The sequence below is a fragment of the Mastomys coucha genome, unplaced genomic scaffold (assembly GCF_008632895.1).
Source record: "Mastomys coucha isolate ucsf_1 unplaced genomic scaffold, UCSF_Mcou_1 pScaffold22, whole genome shotgun sequence".
NCBI lineage: Eukaryota > Metazoa > Chordata > Mammalia > Rodentia > Muridae > Mastomys > Mastomys coucha.
The window spans coordinates 38,639,006-38,651,748 of NW_022196905.1; the positions used below are offsets into that span (position 1 = coordinate 38,639,006).

The 12,743-nt window shown below is 42.4% G+C and overlaps 1 protein-coding gene across 11 annotated transcripts in view; it reads right to left on the minus strand.

Moving 5' to 3' along the window:
- The window catches only part of Ldb2 (LIM domain binding 2), a 330,981-nt gene that overhangs the window by 195,989 nt on the left and 122,249 nt on the right, over positions 1–12,743 (minus strand). For all 11 annotated transcript variants that reach the window (XM_031342158.1, XM_031342156.1, XM_031342157.1 and 8 more), the window contains exon 2: positions 4,317–4,419. In XM_031342158.1, the coding sequence (XP_031198018.1) occupies positions 4,317–4,419 (103 nt within the window). The remainder of the gene's footprint in view (positions 1–4,316; positions 4,420–12,743) is intronic.

The following is a 12,743-nucleotide window of genomic DNA, read 5'->3' on the forward strand; positions in this document are numbered from 1 at the left end:
GATGCTTCCGAAATGGCTTATTCCAAACCATGTAGCTGGGTTGAGTTCAGGGATCAACCCAAAGGCCAACAAGATGACTTTTCTTATTTGTTTCACCCCTCCCAAACTTCAGCCAAGTTAATGAAATGCTCTGGAATCTCTACTTCCAACAGACCGACCAGCGCTTATATTTAACCTGCCTTCTTTCTGCTTTCTGCTATCCTCTTCCAGCTCATCCTGTAAAGACCGGAAGTGGGAGTGGCTTCACTGATCAGTTGACCAGAAAGAGGGACAGAATCTCAACGTGGATGTATTTTGGCTGGAACTGCGTAGCAGAAAGGACTTGTAAGCTCCACCTGCTCAGGCACCTTCAGCAACAAGCTCTACATACTGGACTTGGCAAGTCCCTACCAGAAGATCAGCTTCTTGAATGCCCAAAAGGCATGGTGAAGCCAAGGCTATTCCTTCTTGTCAATAAAAGACGATGGAGAGTGTGCTACAAATAGTCCTAGGCTCTTTGATTATGCCATCATCTCATTTGGCACAACCCAACGCGGTAGTATTATGGCTACTCTTCCCATGGGGAACAGAGGTTGTAGCATGTACGCTACATGGTCCTCTAGATCTTTCTCAAACACCACTTCCAAGAAAATGTTTCCTGAATGAGTTGTGAGCCATATATGTATTTCCTAAGAAATGTGGCTGGCACTGGCTAGGTCTGCTGAGAAGACTCCAAGCAGCATGTCACTCATATGATTATGACAGTCATGAGACAACAGAGCAGACAAGCACCATTCTGCTACATGTTTAAGAAGAGCAAAGAAAAGCAAGATTCTTGGAGCGCTGGGTGATAAACCTAACTTTAGAATGTTCTTTCTGGACTAACAATGCTACCCTAGATTAGAGCCCAAAGCAGGCATGAAGAGGGCTTTAAGGATATGTATCACTGTAGGAACAATGTGTGTTTATCTCTGTGTGCGTCTGTGTGTGTGTGTGTGTGTGTGTGTGTGAGAGAGAGAGAGAGAGAGAGAGAGAGAGAGAGAGAGAGAGAGATGGAGACGGAGACGGAGACAGAGACAGAGAACACTGACCAGTTGACTTTGTAATTAGCAGACAGGAGGCCTAGTGACTCTGCATCCCCACCTCAGCCAAGCTATGCTTCCATGTATCTCCCTTTACAAAAAATCAAAAGGATTCTTGGGGCTAGGAGGGAGCTTAGCTGGTAATGTGTCTGAGGTATCAGGTTTGATCTTCAGCAGCACATAAAGTAGATTCAGTAGTGCCTACCTGTAACCCCAGCACCCAGTAGATGGATGCAGTCACCCACAGCTTCCCAGGGAGTACAAAGACAGCCTTGGGCTATGTGAGATGACATCACAAGACAAAACAAAGCAAAACAAAACAAAAAAAGATGCACCAGTCTGCTTCCATCTGGAGAATTTGCTTAATCTAAGGGAGACCCACAGCCCTGAAACTGCAAATCCCTACATTCCTAGAAAGAATGCGGCAAAGGCAAGAGACCTCAGAAACAAGATCATATCCCAAATCCTACATTCCCCAAATTCCATTTTACAACTCCCCACATTAAGTGCTACCACTCTCCTAGGAAGATGCCTACAATTTCCACATGAAGTACTTATTCCCAAGCACATCCCACCTGTAGCCTCACCCAACAGGGTAGAGTAAGGTTAAGGGACTGGGTAGGCAGAGCAGCAGGGTCAGGACAGAGGAGGACCACTGAGTTAGCCAAAGAGTTATGATACTGCTGGGGATTTCCTATTAGAATTGACCCCAATACATCCTAGAGAATGTGCAAGTGGCAGCACAGCGCTGCCTAGGAATGAAGTGCACCTGGTATTGGAAGTCTAAGAAGCTCGCCTGAGGCTTGTTTTGCCACCCATCCCACTTGATGAGCTTAACATTTCCCCCAAATGTCTATCTGCTTGTTCACTCAAAGTATTACTGAACACCAATTACGACACGTGCACTCTAGCATCAGCCGGTGAATTCAGCACTCAACAAAAACTCTATCCACCTGCAGGTAGCATTAGACTAAGGCGCAACAGACAAGTGGCAAATACATATTGCAGGACTCGGGTAACACACAGCGAGGACAATTTATAACTGCAAGGACCCTCTAAAGACACAGATGAAAATAGGAATATGAAGCTGGTCTAATAAAGGCTGTAAATCACCTCAGAATATTTCTTACTGTTTAGCATGGATAATTCAAGAAAAATGTTCTACAAATAATAATAGTTAAAAAAAAAAACAAAACCTAATAGGTGAGCCTTGGTTTCCTACCAGAAATGCAAAGAGTTCTGCTCCCTGACAGTTATCAAGGAAAAAGATTCTCAGCTCTGAGCCCAAGGCCAGTCAGACATCTTCCCAGCGTGGTGTGCGATGCATGCATCCAGAATGGGTTAGAATGGCAAGGCTTGAGAGTACCACATAAACACCATGTCAGATGTTCTAGGCGAGTTTCATCTTCTCTGTATCCCAATCCTGTGCTGTCAATCAGCTGTCACTCGTCCGCACATCAGCCAGGTGCGTGCATCACCAGGCTGTCAGCGAGACTGCTGATGAGACTCGGCTCCAGCCTGTCAATCATCTTTGTTTCTCTTCTCCACTCGAGAAATATTTTGGCTCCGAGAAACAAAGAAACCTGGGCAATGATGGTTCCCAGGCAACAATTTCCTCCTGTGCGTGGACATATGACTTCTCATGAGCACAGATCCTGCCTCACCCTGGGTGATGTCTGGATATGGGATCGACGAGGGAACAGTAAGAACCTCTTTTGTTGGCCGAGGCTTTAAGACTGTAATTCTAGTTAATTCTAGTTCTCCGAGCAGATCCTGCCAGAGTCTCCTACTGGCAAAGCCCAGGAACATAAAATAATGATAACTTAAGTTATCTATGCTCTACCTCAGAAAATAAACAAACAACTGAATGAAAAAACAAGACAGCTTGGAGGGTGATGACTGCTTGGATAGAAATTAGTCAGCACTGGCTAGGCAGCTGGGGAAGGAAGAACTGCTGCCCTGATGAGCTTGTTTACTTCCTCACACCATCTACAGTGCTGCTCTCGAGCCTGTGCCAGCTTGGGACACTCACAAGGGAAAAGTAGAACTTCTGTGAAGTGAAAATACCAATGTGGCATGAGACACTTCCATAGATCATTGTCTGGCATACAGCCCCTCTCAGAAAGAAGAGCCCACAATACCAAAATCTGAATAGATTCCCTAAAACAAGTTACCACAGGATAACAAACTCATGATGGCTGACGGTCTCTTTTGTTACCCCACCAAGTCGCCACATGTGTACCTTAGCACAATAAATTGATTTGTTACATGATAGAAGGAGATAATGCTAGATTCTTTAAAACACCCTTCTCATAAAACCAAAGACACATTATTCCCTTGTGGAAACTATTAGGCTGCTGTCAGTGTTTTGGGCCGTGTTTATCATGAGCCTATCCCCTATCAATTGCCGGGAGCTCTGGACAGACTGTTTCATGCTATGCAAGTTCCATCATCAGCTCAGGGTTTGTGACGTGGGACTATTTTCCCCTCTGACAGGTTCTTTCACATGAGTCCTGCTGATTCTGAAAGCGTGTCTCTCTCCGATGTAAGTGAACATTAATTGCCTTTGTGTTGATGTATCTACGGCTCTTGGTCTGATAGTACAACCAGCAAATTTGATGCCTGACAAGTTGGCTGAACCTAATCAGGACAGATCAGCTGTTTCCCAAGGTGCCACCGGTTGTAATTTTGGGATCCTTACAGAGTTATCCCTCGCCAGAAAGACAAGGAACTATAATTCTGTCAACACTAATCCAAAACTGTGCGTTCAAAGCGGCTGTGGCTTCCCCTGTGCTGGAGAAAAGATAGCACTTGTCAAATAAATACCTGAGATCCTGGATAAGCAGGAATAAGAGGTTGGGGATGATACTGTGATGGTGAGGGATTTTATTTATTTCTTTAAAGGAAACCTTCACAAGCAGAAGCATGAACCCTCAGGCATAAAAGGGAGTAGCTGATGAGACACATGCCAAACCCTTATCCTTTGGCTGCCTGCTTCTCATTGGGCAACTTGGTGCGTATTTGTTCCATTCTCTAAATCAGCAAATACCGAAACAGTCTGAGCTTCAGAAGGGAGTCTCACAGTGGTGACTTGGGCTGCCGCTCCTAACAGTGCCTTGGTGGGAAGCAAGCACACCGTGGGGCGGTGTTCCTGCTGTCAGGCTGAAGGTTCAGCGTATTACACTCAGACACCTGTCATTTCCTTGCAGCCACGAAACTAAGAGGGAGTATTAGGAAAATAAACTTCTGTCTTACTGTATCGCTTTGGTCCGTCTTCCAAACAAAATGAAAGTGTTAATGTGGCATCATCTTCGAAAAATTCAGTGGCAAACGCATCCCACCAGAGGTTGTCACTGTCCTGCAAAGAGACGGGTCATTCACTTAATAAGCAAAGGCAAAAGCATATTTCAATATAGACAAAGAGGCAGGGTGTGTGTGTTGGGGAGTTGGAAGGGTAACAAGGAAAACAAACAAACCAAGCAAAACTATGGCTCCTTACTTAGCTAGCATATGATATGTGTATGAGTGTTCTGGGAGGAGGTGGGTAGTGTGTGTAGTCACTTTCAAAATCAATTGTTTCAACTGTGGATTTCACTAGACAAACTAACACCAACTCAACCAACTAAATATTAATTCTTGAGGAGATATTGGAGAAAGTTTTCAAATGTACTCTGCAATGCAATGGCTGTGTCTTTAAGAAGGAGCGTTTGTCTGATATGAATACATTCAAGATTGTGGCTTTAGTTGCTTTCTTTTTGCTGTCTTGAGAGTCCATATTTATCACTGGAAAATATTACACAATATTACAACCAGGTTAAAGATGGCCTTCTTTTTTGTTAATGATTTGATCAAATAGGGATATTTGTGGTTTTTCTTTTTATATAATGTTATCGTTATAACAGACAGGCATACACAAATGCGCACACACATACACACACTTAGCAGACGCAACTGTCTCATGCCTGTGGATATTTTTTTGAAGAATATTTTGTAAGGCAATAACGTGTTTGTTATTAAAGCAATTGTGAAAAATAGAAAAGTTTAAGAAGAACTCAGGCCATCCACTAAGTCTGCTGCTCTTGTGTTGAATGTTTTCCTTGTTGTCTAGAAAACACTTTAGGAAGAATGCAGCCGAAGGCCACTCAAATCACCGCTGATCCCCAAGGGATAAGGAGACCCGCAGCAGAAACCGACACACTATCCCATTTAAAGGAAGCTAGCGTTCCATTTACCCCAAATTCGGAAGCAAAATCTTCCTTCCCGGATTGTCTGCTCTGGTGTTAGACTGGAGGAAAGATAGCCCCAGCTGCCTGTCAGATGATGGAGTTGGGGGTATGGAGGGAAACCACTACTCACTAGGATCTTCTCCATATTCCCCCAAGACTAGGGACCTGGTGGAGACACTGCAACCTCCCAGCTGACCATTAAGCTGTTCTGCTTAAGAAAACATGTAAGTTGTTGTCACTGGAAGGCCTCAGGAATGAGCCTCCATTCCTTACAAGAACAATGAAGAAGCCTGGGAAGATTGATGTTACCCTCTCTTGCGGAAAGGAAGCTCAGACAAATGAATGTTTCTGTCTCTTTCCTCTGGATTTCATCCAATAGCCACATTAAGTCCAATGTTTTTCTTAAGAAAATACAACAGTAAATACAAAACAACCCCAGGGTAGTGAGCGGACTCTTCACTCAAACTACCAGTCTGTTCTCTTTTCTAAAAGTATTTTATTGATCATTTACTATGTTTGGTATCATATAGGTACACAGCTGAATAAAATATGGGTTCTGCCCTCAAAGCCTACTAGCAGAACACCAAATAAGCAATGTAAAGGGAGTCTTGACCTTTTCTGAGATGCAAGCTCTATGTTATGGAGGTTTCTAAAACATTTAGAAAAGCCCACGAATTTGAAACTAGAGAAATCAGTTTGGGAAATAAGCCCCATTTGGAATGCTGAACTCAATGGTTTATCTGACTAATGCTATTCTGATGCCTCTTCCTGTGTCTTTCTATCTAATCCACAAATCTCTTATATTTGTTTTGACTTTGCTTTCTTCTTCAGCACAGGGATTAGCTTCCTGAGATCAGGGGTTTTGTTTCCTCCTGCATCCTCTTGCCTGCAGAATGTTGACAGGGGGCATGGTGTTCTCTACAGAAGCGGTTCCATGAATGAAGGTAGCTACTCATATCATTTTCTGTGCTTTGTAACTGCAATAACTAAATTCTCAGTGGAGAAATGTAACTAATCAAGCATGCTCAGACACAGGGTGTCTAAGACATTTCTACCTCTGTTCTAGCAGCCACACCTCCCTAACCAGTCTTAGTTAGAAAGGGGAGAATTCCACATTAGGAAGAGGGAAGAAAGAACAGCAAGAATGGCAGGGTGGTGGTGGCACACACCTTTCATCTCAGCACTTGGGAGGCAGAGGCACTGTGGATTTCTGAGTTCGAGGCCAGCCTGGTCTACAGAGTGAGTTCCAGGACAGCCAGGGCTATACAGAGAAACCCTGTCTCGAAAAAAAAGAATTTCTTGCCTTTTGCTCTCTGCTTTGTAGGGTAGGGTTTGTTGGCAGGACTCACGCCCAGGTTTGCAAGGTACTATATCACTGGTGGAATTTGTTCTTCCTAGCTATTAGAACATGGGTGGTTTAACTGGTTAAAAAAAATTGCCAATAATCACAACTACAAATGTCATCAAAATAATATCCACCTGGTGGGGTAGCTGTGAGAACCAACTACCTTAGAAGCTTTAAAGTTTCTGCAGACATAGAATTCTATGAAGATCAAAAAAATGCAGTTTCTTTGCCTCTGTCCACCACCTCTACATCATTTTGAGGGCAGGAACCACTTCATGTTCATAAGAACTGCATCGGAAAATGAACTCTACAAAACAATTTATGAATGGATCAAGCTCCTTTTTACATTTCACCCATTTGCATACACCAAGCTACAGCATTTAGTTAAAGGCCTGAGTGGAAACTAGAAAGCCACGTTTTTGCCTTGCTCATTGGTTGGAGTTCCATAGACTGGATTAGGTCTCCCTGTCCATTTTCCTATGATCAGTTTGGGAAATAAGCCCCATTTGGGACTTGTGGTAATCCTCCTACCTCAGCCTTCTGATTAGGGGTATTGCAGTGCAAGAGCCTCCATACCTGGAGATCTAGGTTTTCTACTTAATATTTCTCAGACAGCTTGCTGTGTTAGACATGAAGCTCTTTATTTTTTTAAAGGACTATATACTATTCTCATATTATATATGTATACAATATACACAGATGCCTCATATTCAATGATTTCTATATCCTATTCCCATATTATATATGTACACAATAAACACAGATGCCTCATATCTTGGTCCCTGAAATATCAGCTGCAAAATGAACTAGTACAAGACAAAGACTAAGGAGAAGCCCCGGCTGAAGTGAGACTGTTGGGAGAATAGATTAGGTCTGGGTTAAAATAAGGTTGAGAACTGGCTGTGGATTATAGATTTTCAACAAAGCTTCCATGAGTGAGAATGGAGGTTTCAACAGGCGTATGACCCAAGGAGGGGTGTCACTTGATTCAAACAAACTGCAAAAGAGTTGCTGTACATCAGCTCCAGCACCCTAGAACAATTGGTGTTGTTACACATCTTCAAAGAACACCCACAAATAGATGTGGAATATTTGAGTTCACATTGCCATGCCCATAAAATACTGACTCTTTTGGCTGACAGAGTTAATAACACTTCTTATTGTACCATATCTTCCTATAACCCAACCCAGGAACCTCACTGGACAAAGCTGTCCAGCAAACTTCACTGTTTGTTGATCTTTTGTTTCTTGGCTGATTTTCAACAGTCATCAAAATTCTTTGTTATGTTTTCAGTGAGCAGGATTACCTAGTGGGTACAGGTGCTTGGCATGTGGTAAGCCTGACAACATACATTCAATTCCAGAACCAACAGTAGAAGGAGAGAACTGGCTCTTCAGAGTAGTTCTTTGACCTGTCTATGTAGGCTAGAGCAGCATAAACACTACTGTTTTCACACAGGAACACACACACACACACACACACACACACACAAATAATGATAATAATAGCATACAACAACAATAACAACAACAACAATAATAATATAGTTCTTAAATTAAAAATTTTTTGTTACATTTTAAATTAGAAAAACACATACAGGGGCTGGTGAGATGGCTCAGCGGCTAAGAGCCACTGATTGCTCTTCCAAAGGTCCTGAATTCAAATCCCAGCAACCACATGGTGGCTCACAACCACCCATAATGAGATCTGATGCCCTCTCCTGGTGTGTTTGAAGACAGCTACAGTGTACTTATAATAAATAGATAATAAATATATCTTAAAAAAAAAGAAAAGCACATACATACAAAGTTTTTTGATTAATCTTTAATTATAAGGATACAAATATGTAGGAAAGAAAAAAGAACTGGAAGAAAAATAAAAAATAAAAGAAAAAAATTTACTATCTATTAGGTATAGTGCAGTCCTGTTTCGGCTGTTCATAGAGGAAGCTGTGTAAAGCCCACACACGGAGACCCGCGGGTTAAGAACAGGACCCATAACCCAGTGTTTCTAAGTGTTTTACATGCAATAAACCACCTTGTATTCATAACTGCCCTAATTGCTTCCAACAAGTGGAGCTGGTGGACTTGTGGGAATTTATGTCGTTAACCTCTGTGTCACCCTCACTTGAATATATAAACTCTGTCTCTTAATGGCTTAATGACCTTCGCCAATCCACCTCTTTCCATGTTTGTTGCTTTGGTAAGGGAATACTAACCCGGGTGGTCTGTGAGGACTGAGAAGAAAGCTACATGGAGTGACTGTTTGATAAACCCTGTTCTGAACAGTATCTCATTTGATGCTTACATCATTTGTAAAGAAATCTAAATCCCACAAATGTTAAGCTGCTCAATAAAACTAAACAACAAGACAGTGGTGAGAAAACGTATACACAGTGTGTCTAATTCCAAATCCACATGCTCCTTTCCCTTCAAATTCTGCTAAAATGGTGATATTTTTTTTTCCACCTTGAAATGGATCACGGGAGTTAGAGCTAATAGCCATCTGGCAAGGGTGTGTCTTATGAAGATGCTTCCTTCTCCAGCCTTTGATGCATTTCGGAACCCACATGCCTTCACCTAGTTTTTTTTTTCCTGGTACTGACCTCCTCTTTAGCTGCCTGCTACAGCTCCTGGAACTAGGTGGCAATCTTGTAGAATCAAAGTACGTATCGAAGAGGCTAAGCCTTTCTAAAAAAGTGGAAGATTACAGCCACAGTGACCCCTGCTGAATGAAATTAGAACCCTTTCCAGAATGTCTAAGAGAATGAACTGGGTAGAAACTTGGCTCTTAGCTATCCGGCTACATCAGGAATCATGTGGTATGGTATCATTCTTATGGACTGGGAAGTCTGGCAAACATCAAATCTTGTTCTTCTCTTCTGATTCCCCGTGGCCTAGTGGAGCTTGTCAACTTAGCCCCCACTGATGTGCACAGGAAGCTGCTGTTGACTCATGGTTTTGCAGCATGGATAGGCACAGTCCTGACTGCTGCCCTGCAGTGCTTAAGGAGGGGCACTGGGCATTGCTACCTTTCCATTTCTGGCCAGACTCTTTCTTAGAAATGAGTAATGGAGAGATGAACAAGAAACTGGAATGGGCACGTGAGGTCCTACCAAACTAATGAGCTTATTCCTGGAGTACTGTAAGAATCTGGGGATTCTGAGTGCAGAAGCTGGGGATGGAGGCAGTGTTTATGTCAAAAATTGGTACCACACTATATATAACCTTTCCCTCTCCCTCTCTATCCTTCCCTCTCCCTCTCCGCTCCCCGGCCCCATGTGCCAGGGCCACAGAAGGGCAGGGCCAAAGTTTGCATTTAGGCAGAAGCTTCAAAGCCTGTTTCTCACTCAGTGTCATTCTGGAACAGGCTCTCAGGGATGCTTCCTTATAGCACATGAACACAGTACTGACCACATTCAAATGAGCCAGGCCTTATTTACTTTAAAGACTAGAGAGAGGAGCACAGGATGATGAAGATTGAAGCCCATTCTCTCGCACTGACAACTATTCAATGATAAGCTGGATTCCTTTCTAATGAATTGAAATAAATAAAAATAAATGCAATGCCTAAGGTCCCCATATCATACTGTATATTTCTCTCCTTCCCCCGGGGGCAATTGTCTCCTAAAAATGGAATGAATCTTGCTAGCTCAACTCTAATTTAAATGCATACTTAATTACATGCTATGCAATTCTATTGTTTCCAATGTTTTGTTTAAGTGCCGAAATGTATTATTCTCCTCTTCTTTAAATAGGAGCTTTTATTATTAATGCATTCACTTATTTATTAATTATAAATTATCTAATTTATTAAGAAAGAAATATTATTTGTTTGTTTCTCTATTTATTGTATGTGGAGAAGGGCTCACAACTGCCATGACACATGTGTAGAGTACAATCTATGGTTCTTTCCTTCTTCCATGAGGTTCTTGGGGATTGAACTCAAGACATCAGGCTTGCCAGCAGGGCTTTTACCTGCTGAGCCATCTTGATGGGCCCACAGTTTTAATTGCTTTGTTTGTTGATTTAATTTCTTTTGCTCTGCTGGAGATCATACCCAAGTTTTTGCGCATGCTTGGTCAAGTGCTCTATCACTGAGCTCTATGGCCAGTCCTCAGTTGTCTGTTTGGAGACCTATCCACTTAATAGAGACCCCGCTCTTACTCTCTTAATTAGACCACACATTAATGCATGAAATGAGTGCATTAAACTTTATTGAAACATTTTTTCCACTAACACTATCAAACATCTCGCTACCATGTCTGGCAGTGCTGCAGTGAGAATCTTGGTGGCAACATTTTTGTTAAATGTGTAGGAGTTTCTCAGGGGCCCATATCTGAAGTAGGCTAGGCTTGTTGAAAGTACTGGGCTTAGTTTTGGGTCCTTTGATTAGGAAGACCTTGGATTTCACCGTTAAAGACTTCTAGTTGAATGGATGGATGCACAGGTAGCAATGAAACAAAGAGAACCTTTCAGTGATGTGTTTCTAAGGGGGATCAATAGAGAATACAGCAGAATTACAAAGCAGACATTGGCTCTGCCAGGAGGAAGAGATCTACATCTATGTGTTCAAGAAGAAGCAACAATGGAGCAGAAGGATGATTGATATTGGAAGAAAAGTCTGTTTTTGACTCAAAGGGGAGGGCTATGTTAGGATCTTTGTTACCCCAAAATGGGGGACACATCTTGGCACTGCCTTAGAAAGCTCAAGTGCATCATGGTCCTGCGCAGTGACCCTGAGGAGTGATGGGATCCCAGCCCCCTAATTCACATACACATCTAGGTATGCACCTGTCGCATGCAGTTTCTGTTCCAGGGACCTGCTTTTTCCCAGCAAACAGGCACTTTCCATCCATGCTGCTTTATATTTGAGCTCCCTGGCTAGTGTTCAGTGGATATTTCCAGGTAAAAGCTGGATTTCTTCCTCAACCCTAGAAAGCTGTAACAGCATATAGCGACTTCCAGGCAAATAAACACAAAATTAACTAGGATGGAGGACTGACAAGGGCAGTACTGTTGACAATTCTCATATATTTTAATTAGGTAAAAATACCATCGAAGCTCCTCTATCCTAAATAATCCCCCATATGCATTTAAGTGATTAAAATTCTTATTTCTTTTGTCCCATTCACAGGTGAGCCCAAGTCCCACTGACAGCCAAGTCATACATCAGAATGAGAAACACACTCATGCCAAATAGCAGAAATGAACCTTAATTATATTAAAAAAAAATCCACAGAGGTATTTGCTCCCATCCCGGATTCTTTCCCATTCCCACTCTGTCCCTCTCCACCAAAAACATGATCTTGGTACTGGGATGCCCCCCGGCATCTTTAACTTAAACACTGACAGGTTACGGGGGATTTTTGCCAGAGTAATTATTTTTCAATTCAACAATAATGAGAAATTACCATGGCAACCACTCATCACGTGGTACACATACATATACCCCCCCTCCAAAGAATGAACTACACTTAAAGCATCTGCTCCTTAAAAATGTGTGTGTGTGTGTGTGTGTGTGTGTGTGTGTGTGTGTGTGTGTGTGGTTTAATTAAACTGAACCAGGTCAAAGTAGAGAGTGTTATGTAGGGGTCTGAGAGAGGGAGGTGGGAAGAATGTTGAGTGGCTTCAGTAGCTTGTGTTCTAGACAGGAAGACTGTCTCATGTCACTTGTCTGTGCACACATACTGGCAGCACCACACTGATTTGTATCTTACCTGAATTTCAGTCACTCCCATTTGTACACATCAGCTAACAAACTTAAGACTGAGCGATCAGGGTCACCCTTGCATTTCTAAATGTCTTTGTTGGTCCTGTCCTTACATTGAGATAGGAGACAGAAAAAAATCTCTCAGAAACTGCCTTCTGCCTTACTTTCAGTATTGGATTGTTTTTATTAGGACAGTGTCTCACTGTGTGGGTGGGGCTCCTTATGTAGTCCAAGCTAGCCTCAAGCTCATAGCAATACTCCTACCTCAGCTTCCACAGATATTGAGGTTATAAGTGAGAGCCACAATGCTACCTGACCCTTTCTACTCTCGTAATCTCTAACTATCTTTTCTCCTAGATTGGGAATTTATAAATAATCCATGTTTATTCAGAACATGT